The sequence below is a fragment of the Delphinus delphis genome, chromosome 17 (genome assembly GCF_949987515.2).
Source record: "Delphinus delphis chromosome 17, mDelDel1.2, whole genome shotgun sequence".
NCBI lineage: Eukaryota > Metazoa > Chordata > Mammalia > Artiodactyla > Delphinidae > Delphinus > Delphinus delphis.
This window is the reverse complement of record NC_082699.1, coordinates 55,971,962-55,987,022: the sequence shown is the minus strand read 5'-3', so window position 1 is coordinate 55,987,022 and position 15,061 is coordinate 55,971,962. Positions and strand designations below refer to the sequence as shown.

The following is a 15,061-nucleotide window of genomic DNA, read 5'->3' as shown; positions in this document are numbered from 1 at the left end:
TCTAATAAAAAGGTACCAATTAACTTACAAAACAGAAGTTATAGTCACAAATGTAGAAAACAACCTTATGGTTACCAGAGGATGCGGGGGGGGGAATAAATTGGGAGATTGGGATTGACATATACACAATACTATATATAAAATAGATAACTAATAAGAACCTACTGTATAGCACAGAGAACTCTACTCAATACTCTGTAATGGCCTATATGGGGAAAGAATCTAAAAAAAAGATTGTATATATGTATATGAAACTGATTCACTTCCCTGTACACGTGAAAATAACACAATATTGTAAATCAAATATACTCCAATAATTTTTTTTTTTTTTTTTTTTTGCGGTACGCGGGCCTCTCACTGCTGTGGCCTCTCCCGTTGCGGAGCACAGGCTCCAGACGCGCAGGCTCAGCGGCCATGGCTCACAGGCCCAGCCGCTCCACGGCATGTGGGATCTTCCCCGACCGGGGCACAAACCCGTGTCCCCTGCATCGGCAGGCGGACTCTCAACCACTGCGCCACCTGGGAAGCCCGCCAATAATTTTTTTAATGAAATAAATTTAAAAATAAACCTTCCAAAATAGCAAGCATCAGGCCCAGATTGATTCACTGGTGAATTTTAACAAACATTTAAAGAATAAATGATACCAATTCTCTACAATCTCTTCCAGAAAAATAGAGGGAGTACTTTCAAACTCATTTTACGAGTGCTCACTACCCTAATACAAAAATCAAAGACATTGCTGCAAAGGAAAATTTCAAATCAATATGTCCAATGAACATAGATGCAAAATTTTTCAACAAAATATTAGCAGATTAAGTTTGACAGTGTATTAAAAGAAGTATACAGCATGACTAAATGGGTTTTATTCCAGGTATAGAGGGCTGGCTTGACATTCAGAACTCAAGTCATCTCATAAGTGGGCTAAAAAAGAACATATCACTATTGCAATAGAATGAAGAAAAAAAACCAAAAAACATTTGACAAAATCCAACCCTCTCAGAAAATTACAAAGAAAAGAGAACTTTATCAATTTGTTAAAGAACATCTGCTACTACAAATATGGAGCTAACATGATAATACTTAGTGGTGAGAAACTTTTTCCCAAGATCAGAAACAAAACAAGAATTTCCCCTCTCACCATTCTTTTTCAACATCATACTGAAAGTCTTAGCTAATACACTAAGACATGAAAAGGAAATAAAAGGTTTATAAATTTGGAAGGAAGAAATGAAACAGACTTTTTTTCTTGCAGATTGTATGATTGTCTATGTAAAAAGTTCCAAAGAATCAACAAAGAAACTTGTGGAACTAGTAAGTGATAATAGCAAGGTTTTACGATACATATACAAAAGTTAATTGTTTTTTTGTATACCAGCAATGAACAAGTGGAATTTGAAATTAAAAGCACAGTATCATTTACATTAGCACCAAAAAGTAAAAAAGAAAGACTTAGGTTTAAATATAACAAAATATTTATAAGCTCTATATGAGGAAAATGACAAAATTCTGATTAAACAAATCAAAGATCTAAATCAATGGAGAAATATTCCAGGTTCATGGATGGGAAGAATTAATATTAGTAAGATGTCAAATCTTTCCAACTTGAGCTATAACTTCAGTGTTATCTCAGTAAAAATCCAAGAAAGTTATTTTGTGTCCATCAACAAAATAATTCTAATATTTATGTAGAAAGGCAAAGACCCAAAATAGCCTACATGATATTGAAGAACAAACAAGGGGCTAACTCTTCCTCAGGAAGAGGGTGAGGGATGAGTAGGTAAACTTATTTGGGGCAGTGAAACTATTCTGTATGATACTGTACAGGTGAATACATGACATTATGCATTTGTCAAAACCTATAGAATACAAAGAGTGAACCCTAGTATAAATGTGGACTTAATTAATTAAGTGTATCAATATTGATTTGGTTCATCAACTGTAACAAATGTACCCCACTAATGCAAGATGGTAATAATAGAAGAAACTGTGTTTGTGTGTGCATGTGTGTGTTGAGGGGGGAAGAAGGGTGCATATAGGAACCTTCTGTACTTTCTGTGCATTTTTTCTATAAATGTGAAATTGTTCTGAAATATAAAGTATTAAAAATGAAACAAAAACATACAAGCAATTTTATATTTTGAACTGAGTGATATATATATATCTGTATGCATGCACACATACATGTGTGTGTTTTTTTTGACTATAATATCATATTAAAATACTTCTCTAGAATATTGGTATAATAAACTCAAACGTTTCATTTTCCTGGCATGGCAGTAATTTCTGAGAAGGAGAACTTTAGAGAGAAGGAAAAGAGATATTTCAATTGAGACGTGTTTTTTGACAGATAAGAACAGCTCCCCCATCTCAGTGTCCATGGCCACAATTGTAGTTAACCCTTTTTAAACATTTTTAGGTAATTGCAATGTCAGCTTTACTAGCTGTAGATTCTTCCTCTTTTCATCCATGTACAAGTTATTATCACATTAGTCTTCCAAAAATATCTGCAACAATGTGTTTTTTCAACTCAAACACCAGCAGAGCTTTCCTATGGACTACTTATTCACAAACTACTCATTTTTGGCATTTAAAACATCTCAAAATATATCCAATGTTGCCACATTTGTCTGCCAACCATATTTTTATGGTGACAAATTACCCTCACATAGTTTGCCTCAAATATGTCTGATTTTCCCTGACTTCTCCGCTCGGTTTTGTTGTTTCTTCCTCCTGGAATATTCTGTCCCAGCATTCTTGCCTGTGTCATCTTACGCATTCTTCAAGGACTCACTTAAAATCCTCCTTCCTAAAGCTTTACTTATTTCCACAATCTGTTACAATCTGGTTAACTCCTCCAGCATTGTGTGTATCTTCATTACAGTACTTAAAATATTTTTTTTCCTTGTCTTGTAGAAACTTTTCTAAGTGTAAAATCCTTGGAATCAGAAATAAGATTATTCATATATCTGCATGCCTGATGAAGAGAGTTCAATAACTGTAGTGAACTGAACGGCTTAAAACAGCAGCTTCAGAAATTTTCCATTAATTTCTCTGATCATATGACCTTATAGCAGGACTTCAAACTCATCATAAATCTAAATGATTTATAGGCAGCAGTTGCTAAAACAAACACTCTTGTATGCACAAAATAAATATTTTTTAATCACTGAGGAAATATATAAGAAAATCCTTGGGAAAGTATGGCATCTTATAGACTTGTATTTTACTTACCATTTTATGCTTTAATCTCCAAGGTGAGAGTCCCAGAATCTGTGTTTTGAAATTTTAAAAACTTTCTTTCTAATTTGAAATTCCTATGGAGCATAACAGACTTTTAAAGGGAGAAATGCTGCCAAAGAGATATTGAAGCTGCCAGCAGTTTCTATGCTGAAAAATAAATTAAAAATTTAAACGTCTTTTAAAATTATAACTAAATGTCTGGGAAAGCTCAGCCTCCGAGATTCTTAAGTTTCACAGACTTTACTTCTGGAGGAAAGGCCTTGTCTGATACTTTTCCTTTTAAGAGATGTCACCCATTAGGGGCATGAATTTGTCTTCTTGAGAGCAAAGAATAATGTTGGATCCAAAATTTGGGTTTTCATTTGGATTATTAAAACACTGGTATATCTTGGGATTGAAACAGCAGGGAATATGCTTCTCATCTGGTAATATTAAAACATGACTATAATGAGGAAAGTCTGACTATCATGATGTAAATCTATCACACTTTTAAATGTGGACCCATCTTCACCCGTTCTCCTAGCATAAGATTTGTAAATATGGTAGTATGCTTATTTATATATCTAACTTTGATAATTGCAAAGACATCATTAATAGAAACTTCAAAGGTGTTCTATCTCTTCCCACAAAATATCTTCTGAAGAATAGCCTACACATGTGGCACTTCCTTCCTCACCACACAGCTAATAATTTCCTAATATTTTGTAATCTGACTTTTTGCATCATCTCTTAAATTACTAATGACTTTTCTATCCCTAAATTAAGTTAATTTTCTCACTGCTCATTTCCCTTGATCCTTCTGTCACCATTGTAATCTCTTTTGGGGGTCTTTAAATGACCAAAAAATATCTTGGTTTCCGTGAGTTTACTCTCTGACCACCCATTTTTCACTCTTGAGGAATTCACTTTCTCCTCCCATTCCCTAAAAAATAAACATTCCTCAGTGTTCCATCTTCAAAACTCCCCTCTTCTACTATATATTCAGCTTTAAGAATAGCATTACATGGACTTCCCTAGTGGCGCAGTGGTTGAGAGTCCGCCTGCCGATGCAGGGGACACGGGTTCGTGCCCCGGTCTGGGAAGATCCCATATGCCGTGGAGCCTGCGCGTCCAGAGCCTGTGCTCCGCAGCGGGAGAGGCCACAACAGTGAAAGGCCCGCGTACCGCAAAAAAAAAAAAGAATAGCATTACTTCTGAAGGATTCAGTAATCATGACTTTCCATGTTGCTCTCAGGTCTTCATTATTTTCATTCTTCTGAGATATAGATATTTATTACGTTAACTTAAAACAATTGAACTGGTCTTTTCTCCACAACACATATACATCATTACGAGTGAGAGAGCATGGAATTTGGAATCAGTTGGACTTAATTTTAGATGCCGCCACTCTTTTATTAGACTTAGAGAAGCTTTTTATTCTCCCCAAAGTTCTGTTTCTTTTTCAATAAAAATGGAAAGAGTAATACCAAATTGTACTGTTTTAGTGAAGGACTAGATTATCTAACAGTCATAAAATTGCATAGTGAAGTACCCAGGATAAAGTAAAGCTTTTTCTTTCTTTTTTTTATTTTCTTATGATTTCCCCAGTGAATTCAGATTTTAAAATCTTCACTCTTTCTCCAAATCCTGCTTCTTCAATCTTGTTAATTATTTTCAATTCATATTGCCTCCATCCTACTTTATACACTTAAAACTTCTCACCAGTGCAATTGTAATGGTCTCTTATTCTACTGCAAGATGTATTACACTTGGCTTTCAGATAAAGGTTATTATTATATAGCTACTGAGACATTACCCCTGGATCATAAACTTGTATCTCCCATGGCTCATTGAATTAAGAAATTATATCAGTTATCACACACATACATATAGTATACATTAACTTAAAAGAACTTTCATGTCATTATTTTGTTACTAATTAAAACATTGTATGTGTCAATATCACTATTTTGCTAATAAGTAAACCTGTATGCCAGGTGTTTGCACACTTAGCAGTAATAAAAGCATGCCTTGAACATAGAGCTTATGGCTTGCAATTTGGTGCTCTTCCCCCCTCACTTATACATTTGCATTCTAGCATTTAAATTTCTCCTTAATACAGGCCAAACCTAACTTTCTGACATTATATTTCTATTTCTACCATATTGTGTTACAGACTGCTAAATGTGCCTCTTCAGAAAATAAATCATTTTAGTTGTGTGATGCATATTTTTAGAAAGAAACATTAAAAAAAACCACAAACTACTATTTCCTGAAACTAACCATTTACTTAAGGCAAACTGTTCTTCCAAATGCCTCTACACTTTATCAGCTCAGTAATTTAGCACATGCTTTTCTCTCTTCCTAGAATATGTTTGACTATAAGAATCCTATCCATTCTTCAAATGGACTTTCTTCTTCCTTGGTTTCCCATAACTTGTATCCATGCTCTCTTGGCTCATATGGCTTGAATGATATTCACTGTATGCTTCTCTTACCACAATACTGGAATTTATTCTGTTTTTTGAAGGCAGCTATTGGCTTATTACATTTTTCATCACCAAGTCAAAAAAAGTTTAGATGCTTAAGGAAAGCTTGCTTATTTGAATTCGAGTAAACTTGCACTGCAGCCTTCCTCTGGTGTTACGTTTCAAGACCAGTACAATTAAGACTTATCATTACTATCATTGTCTCTGTGGAAAGTTGTTTCTGGCCTCTTTGACAGAGTTCCATAAAAGACATATTACCTATGTCTGAAAACAAAGAGCAGTGAAAGCATAAATACTCTATTGTTGTGTGGGGTCCAGATTGCACAGGACAATATCATCATATTAAAACTAGCTCTAATTTTAAAAAGTCTATTTTAAGTTGCATAAATATATAGAAGAAATAGTAAGCCTAGATTTTTGAAAGTTATTCCAAGTATGTTTATCTAAGCTGATAGGACATTTAGGAAATATGAGTTGTGAAAATGGTTGACATGGGTAGGCAATCTTAAAAGAAAACACAAATAACAAACCTTAGTCCTTACACTGTACATACTTACTGAGGAGCTTAGCACTTTATCTATACTTTGTCTGCTTTATCCTCATTGTTTCCTCATTACTGGAGGGGAAAATCAAGCTGTTATTCCAATGTTACAGTAAAAATATTAAAAAGAAAAAGTGATACAAGGAATAGTTTGAGGCTACAAATCATTTAAATCATTATAGTATTTCATTGAAATAAAGTTTAAAATATACATATTTAGAAATGTATGAAAACATTCCATTTAGGACATAATTTTTGATGAATAAAATATGGATAAAGAAAGTATTTCTGCTTGTGTAATGTGGGAATACTTTGTGTATACTAATAGTAATTTCAGATCTATAAAAAATGAGATTGTTTCATGTATTTTATTCTATATATTATTAAATGACAATATTTTGAAAAAAGTTATAATAAAAATATATATTTAAGAATCTCTCCTAATTTGCCAGCAATATGGTTGAGTGAAGGATGTGAGATCACCTCTTCTTACAAAAGCAAAATCACAAATAACTGCTGAACAACCATAGACAAAAAAAAAAACAAAAAACGCTGGAACCTACCAAAAAAGATACCCTATATCTAAAGAAAAAGAGAAGCCAAAATGAGACAGTAGGAAGGGCACAATTGTAATAAAATCAAATCCCATACCCGCTGGGTGGGAGGCCCACAAACTGGAAAATAATTATACCACAGAAGTTCTCCCACAGGAGTGAAAGTCCTGAGCCCCACGTCAGGCTTCCCAGCCTGGGGGTTTGATAATGGGAGGAGGAGCCCCCAGAGAATTTCTCTTCGAAGGCCAGAAGGGTTTCATTGCAGGAATTTCACAGGATTGGGGGAAATAGAAACTCCACTTTTGGAAGGTGCGCACAAGGTCCTGTGTACACCAGGACCCAGGGAAATAAACAGTGACTTCATAAGAGACTGGGCCAGACTAGTATTGGAGGGTCCCCTGTGGAGTCAGGGGGCAGCTGTGGCTCACTGTGGGGACAAAGACACGGGCAGCAGCAGTTCTGTTGAATAATCATTGGTGTGAGCCCTCCTGGAGGCCACCATTTCCTCCCCAAGACCTAGCCCCACCCAATAGCCTGTAGGCTCCAGTGCTGGGACTCCTCAGGCCAAACAACCAACAGGGTGGGAACACAGCGCCACCCATCAGCAGACAGGCTGCTTAAATTCTTCCTGAACAAGGCCCTGCCCACGAGAAGGACAAGACCTAGCTCCACCCACCAGTGGGCAGGAAGCAGACCCTCCCACCAGAAAGCCAACACAAGCCTCTTAGACAGGCTTATTCACCAGAGGGCAGACAGCAGAAAAAAGAATTACAATCCCGCAGCCTGTGAAATGGAAACTGCAATCACAGAAAGTTAGAAAAAATGAGGTGGCAGAGGAATATGTCCCAGATGAAGGAACAAGTTAAAACCCCAGAAGAACAGCTAAGTGAAGTGGAAATAGGTAAGCTACTGGAAAAAGAATTTAGAGTAATGATAGTGAAGATCATCCAAGATCTCAGAAAAGAGTGGAGGCACAGATTGAGAAGATGCAAGAAATGTTTAATAAAGACCTAGAAGAACTAAAGAACAAACAAACAGAGATAAACAATATAATAACTGAATTGAAAGATACACTAGAAGGAATCAATAGAGTAACTGAGGCAGAAGAAAGGATAAATGAGCTGGGAGACAGAATGGTGGAAATCAATGCCACAGAAAAGAATAAAGAAAAAATAATCAAAAGAAATGAAGACAGTCTAAGAGACCTCTGGGACAACATTAAATGAACAACATTTGCATTATAGGGGTCCCAGAAGGAAAAGAGAGAAAGGACCTGAGAAAATATTTGAAGAAATAATAGCTGAAAATTTCCTTAATGTGGGAAAGGAAGCAGCCAACCAAGTTCAGGAAGGCCAGAGAATCCCAGGCAGGATAAACCCAAGGAGGAACACACCGAAAAACATAGTCATCAAACTGACAAAAATTAAAGAGAAAGAAAAAATATTAATAAGCAACAAGGGAAAAGCAACAAATGACATACAAGGGAACTCCCATAATGTTGTCAGCTGATTTCTCAGCAGAAACTCTGTAGGCCAAAAGGGAGTGACACAATATATTTAAAGTTATGAAAGGGAAGAACCTATAACCAAGAATACTCTACCCAGCAAGGCTGTAATTCACATTCAACGGAGAAATCAAAAGCTTTACAGATAAGCAAAAACTAAAAGAATTCAGCACAACCAGACCAGCTTTGCAACAAATGCTAAAGGAACTTCTCTAAGTGCAAAAGAAAAGGCCAGTACTAGAAACAAGAAAATTACAAATGGAATAGCTCACTGGTAAAGACAAACGTAAATTAAAGGTAGGAAATCATCTGCACACAAATATATCAAAGCCAGCAATTGGGAGAAGAGGGGAGCACAAATTCAGGATATTGGAAATGCATTTGAAGTTAAAAGGCCAGCATCTTAAAGCACTATTATTTATATACAGACTGCTATATCAAAACCTCAGGGTAACTGCAAACCAAAAATCTACAATAGATACACATACAAGAAAGAAAAGAAAATCCAAACACAACAATAAAGTTAGTCATAAAATCACAAGAGAAGAGAACAAAAGAGGAAGGGAAGAAAAAAGACCTACAAAAACAAATCCAAAACAGTTAAGAAAATGGCAATAGGAATATACATATTGATAATTACTTTAAATGAATTAAATGCTCCAACCAAAAGACATAGACTGGCTGAATGGATACAAAAACAAGACCTGTATATATGCTTTCTACAAGAGACCCACTTCAGATCTAGGGACACATACAGACTGATCATGAGGGGATGGAAAAAGGTATTTCATGCAATGGAAAGAAAGCTGGAGTAGCAATTCTCATATCAGACAAAATAGACTTTAAAATAAAGACTGTTATGAGACAAAGAAGGACACATAATGATCAAGGGATCAATCCAAGAAGAAGATATAATAATTGTAAATATATATGCACCCAACATAGGAGCAACCCAACATATAAGGCAAGTACTAACAGCCATAAAAGGAGAAATTGACAGTAACACAATAATAGTGGGGGACTTTAACAACCCACTTTCATCAATGGACAGGTCATTCAGACAGAAGATCAATAAGGAAATACAGGTCTTAAATGACACATTAGACTAGATGGACTTAATTGATATTTATAGAGCATTCCATCCAAAAGAAGCAGAATACACATTCTTCTCAAGTGCACGTGGAACATTCTCCAGGATTGATCACATGCTGGACCATAAAGTGAGCCTTGGTAAATTTAAGAAAACTGAAATCATATCAAGCATCTTTTCCACCACAATGTTATGAAATTAGAAAGCAACTACAGAAAAAAAAAAAAAACTGTAAAACATCACAAGCACATGGATGCTAAACGATATGCTACTGAACAACCAATGGAACACTGAAGAAATGAAGAGGAAAGCAAAAAATACCTAAAGACAAATGAAAATGAAAGCACAATGATCCAAAGCCTATGGAGTTCTAAGAGGGAAGTTTATAGTAATACAATCTTACCTCAGGAAACAACAAAAACAAATAAACAACCTAACCTCACACTTAAAGCAACTAGAGAAAGAAGAAAAACAAAACCCAAAGTTAGTAGAAGGAAAGAAATCATAAAGATCAAAGCAGAAATAAATGAAATAGAAAGGAAGAAAACAATAGAAAGATTAATGAAACTAAAGGCTGGTTCTTTGAGAATATAAACAAAATTGATAAAGAGCCAGCGTCATCAAGAAAAAAGGGAGGGGGCTCAAATCAATAAGATTAGAAATGAAAAGGAAAGGTTAAAATGATACCACAGAAATACAAAGGATCATAAGAGACTACTACAAGCAACTATATGCCAATAAAATTGACAACCTGGAAGAAATGGACAAATTCTTGAAGAGGTACAATCCCCCAAGACTGAGCAAGGAAGAAATGGAAAGTATGAACAGACTAATCACAAGTACCGAAATTGAAACTGTGATTTAAAAACTCTCAACAAACATAAGTCCAGAACCAGACGGCTTCACAGGCCAATTCTATCAAACATTTAGAGAAGAGTTAACACTTACCTTTCTGAAACTCTTCCAAAAAATTGCAGAAGAAGGAATGCTCCCAAATTGATTCTGAGACCATCATCACCCTGATACCAAAACCAGACAAAGACACCACAAAAAAGAAAATTATAGGCCAGTATCACTGATGAACATATACACAAAAAATAATCAACAAAATATTGGGTTGGCCAAAAAGTTCGTTCAGGTTTTTCCATAAGGGTTACAGAAAAACCTGAATGAACTTTTTGGCCAACCCAATGCTAACAGTCTGAATCCAACCATACGTTAAAAGGATCACATTCCACAATTAAGTGGGATTTATCCCAGGGATGCAAGGAATTTTCAGTATCTGCAAATCAGTGTGATACACCACATCAACAAATTGAAGAATAAAAAACCATATGATCATCTCAATAGATGCAGAAAAAGCTTTTGACAAAATTCAGCACCGATTTATGTTAAAAACTCTTCAGAAAGTGGGCATAGAGGGAATATACCTCAACATAGTAATGGCCGTATATGACAAACCCACAGCCAAATGGTCTCAATGGTGAAAAACTGAAAGCATTTCCTCTAAGATCAGGAATAAGAAATGGTGGGTGAATTTTATCTAAAAAACAATCAGCACAGTTTTGCAGCCCTAACTGTATATGTGTGTCTGTGGATGGACATATACGTGTCCAAGTAAATACACATATAAATACCTGCTAGAGAAGTACTATAATGTGGTATGAACCCAAGCACTGGGATTCAAGTCAGAAAGTCCACTTTTTGCTTCACATTTACCACTTACTTAAGATGGGAAATTTAGTCAATTATTTAACCTTGGCTTCTACAACTAGTAACAAGATAATTAAAGTTGATGAGAGCTTTTTGAAATTCCTACGAATACCTGCATGCTATTGATTTATAGTAGATTCTTGTTTGTGATTTTTATTATATATTTGTACAAGTCATATTTTCATATTTTGGTTTTTTAAAAGAACAATCTTTTTTGTCACTATGGAACATTTTTGAACTATGGGATATTGCCAGTAGAACCGGAGCCTAACCATTATGTTATATTCTTCTAATACTGTTTTTTAATCCTTTGCTCAATTTTAGCCTTGGATCAACTGTGCAGTTCTCTTGTGATGAAGATTATGTCCTACAGGGTGCTAAGAGCATCACCTGTCAACGGATAGCTGAAGTCTTTGCTGCTTGGAGTGATCACAGGCCTGTATGTAAAGGTAAAGAACAGTCTTTAAAATAAAAATGCTCTCTTAACACATTTTAATAGTTTGAACTTCATTCCACTGAGTATAAATTTCAGTTGAATCTTTGACCTGTAATTCAGGAAACATTTAGCTCATGTATTTAAGAATATTTATTGAAAATCTATAATATGCAAACCACTGTGTCAGATTCTCAAGGAGTTCCCAATCTAATAATCATATAGCAACAAATTGGAATCTTAAAATATGTAATACAAGGCAGTGGTAACTTTGTTGGCCTTTTTTTAAAATCATGAATTACCATGTACAGTCATTGATGTGGATATAAAGTTTTTAAACCATAATTGCACCTCCACTTGTATGATTTGCCATTTGAATTGCTTATGTGTCCAATAGTAGTGATGTTGGTGGCAGTGGAGGTAGAGCACTTGTTCTATAATTAGTTAATTTAAACTAAGACAAATCAATGAGTGCTCTGGCTTTTCATATTACCAGTAATTGCAGATAAGATTTACTTCCACCACCTTCCTACAAATTAAATATTTTCATATAAATTAAATGAGGCCTCTTCATTCTAAACTTTATTTAGCTATATTTGAAAATTAACACCTCATTCTGGCTTACTGGCTCTCTTGTTGCTTGTTTGTTGCTGTTGTTGTTGTTATTTTTAGTAATGACATCTCTGCATATTTCAGTGTCTTAGTACTCAAAATTCCATTAACTCTTCATCTCCCTCAGGGAATATTTTCACTGAGTTGCCACACTCTGTATAGTCCTCTCAGGCAGATTCTGGTGAATAGAGAAGGGATAGATTTGAGAGCTCTCATAAAGGGAAAAAGACAAAGTATTTGACAACTAGTTGGATATGGAAGGAGAAAGTGACAAGAAGGAGTCAAAGTTGATATTCAACTCTATATGAGACTAGAAAAACGTTACCCTGTTAATAAGTATAAAAAAACTGAAAATGGAATTGTATAGGAGATTTCATCATAGGCTTAATTTTTTTAGGCACTTACTATGTGTCAGGCACTGTGCTAACCACTACATATACTTTGACTCATTTAAATCCTCAAAACAAACCAATGGAGGCATTATTATCTCCATTTTAGAAATGAGTATTGTAAGACGCAGAGAGATCCAGTCACTCACCCAAGCTCAAATGTCTGTAAAATGACAAAGCCCTTAAGAAAGACTATTCATAGTTTGGGGAGAGAAGCAAGATTTCAGAGCATTAAAGAAGGAATAGAAAATAATAAAATGGAAGCAAATAGGTATATTCCACTCACTTGACAATGGCAACCCAGAGTAAGAAGAACAGAGAGCCTAGATTTTTCTCTCAGGTTCAAGTAAAACTTTCATGTCACAGGTAGATGTTTATTCATTACCTTTCTCATTATCAAGGGTTTACAGAAAATGGTACTGATGAACCTAAGTGGCAGGGCAGGAATAAAGATGAAGATGTAGAGAATGGACTTGAGGACACAGTAGGGGAAGGGGAAGCTGGGACGAAGTGAGAGAGTAGCATTGACATATATACACTACCAAATGTAAAATGGATGGCTAGTGGGAAGCTGCTGCATTGAACAGGGAGATCACCTCGATGCTTTGTGATGACCCTAGAGGGTGGGAGAGAGGCTCAAGAAGGAGGGCATATGGGGATATATGTATACATATAGCTTATTCACTTTGTTGTACAGCAGAAACTAACACAAAATTGTAAAGTAGTTATACTCCAATAAAGATGTTAAAAATATAAAATAAAATTCATAGTCACAATTGAAGAAAAAAAGGTTTACAAAATGCCATATAGTTCAATAGCATTAAAAAAAAAAACAGTGAAATAGGGATAATGAGAAAATAAGGTAAAACAGTTACATGATCCTAAACAAAAGCTTATGTATAAGTTGGTAAAAAACTTAAAAAAAAATTTATTGAAATATAGCTGATTTACAATGTTGTGTTACTTTCAGTTGTAAAGTGATTCAGTTATGCATATAAATATATATTAGTTTTTACATTGTCTTCTATTATTTGTTGTTAACAAGATATTGAGTATAGATCCCTGTTCAATACAGTAGGTCCTTGTTGGTTATCTGTCTTATATATAGTAGTATGTATATTTTAATCCCAAACTCCTAATTTATCTCTCTCTCCCTCTCCCCTTTTGGTAACCATAAGTTTGCTTTCTATGTCTGTGAGTCTGTTTTGTAAATAAGTTCATTTGTATCCTTTTTTTAGATTCCACATATAAGTGATATCATATGATATTTGTCTTTGTCTGATTTACTTCACTTAGTATGATAATCTCTAGGTTCATCCATGTTACTGCAAATGGCGTTATTTCATTCGTTTTATGGCTGAGTAATATTCCATTGTATATCATCTTCTTTATCCATTCATCTGTCGATAGACACTTAAGTTGCTTCCACGTCTTGGCTATTGTAAATAGTGCTGCTCTGAACATTGGGATGCATGTATCTTTTCAAATTATGTTTTTCTCCTGATATAGTCCCAGGAGTGGAATTGCAGGTTCATATGACAACTCTATTTTTAATTTTTTAAGGAAATGCCATACTGTTCTCCACAGTGGCTGCACCAGTTTACATCCCCACCAACAGTGTAGGAGGGTTCCTTTTTCCATTCTGACTGGTGTGAGGTGATACCTCATTGTAGTTTTGATTTGCATTTCTCTAATAATTAGTGATGTTGAGCTTCTTTTCATGTGCCTGTTGGCCATCTGTATGTCTTCTTTGGAGAAATGTCTATTTAGTTCTGCCCATTTTTTGATTGGGTTGTTTGTTTTTTTGATATTGAGCTGTATGAGCTGTTTGTATATTTTGGAGATTAATCCCTTGTCAGTTGCATCGTTTACAAATATTTTCTCCCATTCTGTAGGTTGTCTTTTTGTTTTGTTTATGTTTTCCTTTGTTGTGCAAAAGCCTTTAAGTTTTAAGTAAAAAACTTTTAAGAATGGCTTACATGTTAAATATGACAGCTGCCTAACAAATTTAAAAAACATAAGTTTACACGAAAACCATTGTCTATGAAATATGACAATGACACAACAAAAGCAAACTTTTTCCTGGCTTTAAGATATGAAATATCTTGCATTTTTTTTATAAAGTGGACACTGAGTAATAAGTATTGTGGGAGTTACTCTCATCAATGTCCAGGCAATGATAGAACAGTAAACTGTTTAAAGTTGATTTCTTATGATATCCTCCACTCAAGACAAATTATAGATATAAGGGACAAAATTGAAAATCATGGCTTCAAAATGGTGGCATCCACATATCCTGCTTCAGTTTTACATAAATTATATGTGTGCATTTTTTATGGCAAGAGAGAATAGGAAAATAGAGGATAGAGTCTAGAAAAGGAGATTAATGTTAATGCAGAAACAAAGTCTCATATAAAAAGAGAAATTATAGCCAGATCATGGAATTTAAGGTTTACATAAAATGAGATTGAGGCTGTAAACCATCTTTTTTCATTCAAGACTCTCATTTCAATAAA

The 15,061-nt window shown here is 34.9% G+C and overlaps 1 protein-coding gene across 3 annotated transcripts in view; it reads left to right on the top strand.

Moving 5' to 3' along the window:
- Positions 1 to 15,061, top strand: part of CSMD3 (CUB and Sushi multiple domains 3) — a 1,080,105-nt gene that overhangs the window by 430,697 nt on the left and 634,347 nt on the right. For all 3 annotated transcript variants that reach the window (XM_060035246.1, XM_060035245.1, XM_060035244.1), the window contains one exon: positions 11,436 to 11,560. In XM_060035246.1, the coding sequence (XP_059891229.1) occupies positions 11,436 to 11,560 (125 nt within the window). The remainder of the gene's footprint in view (positions 1 to 11,435; positions 11,561 to 15,061) is intronic.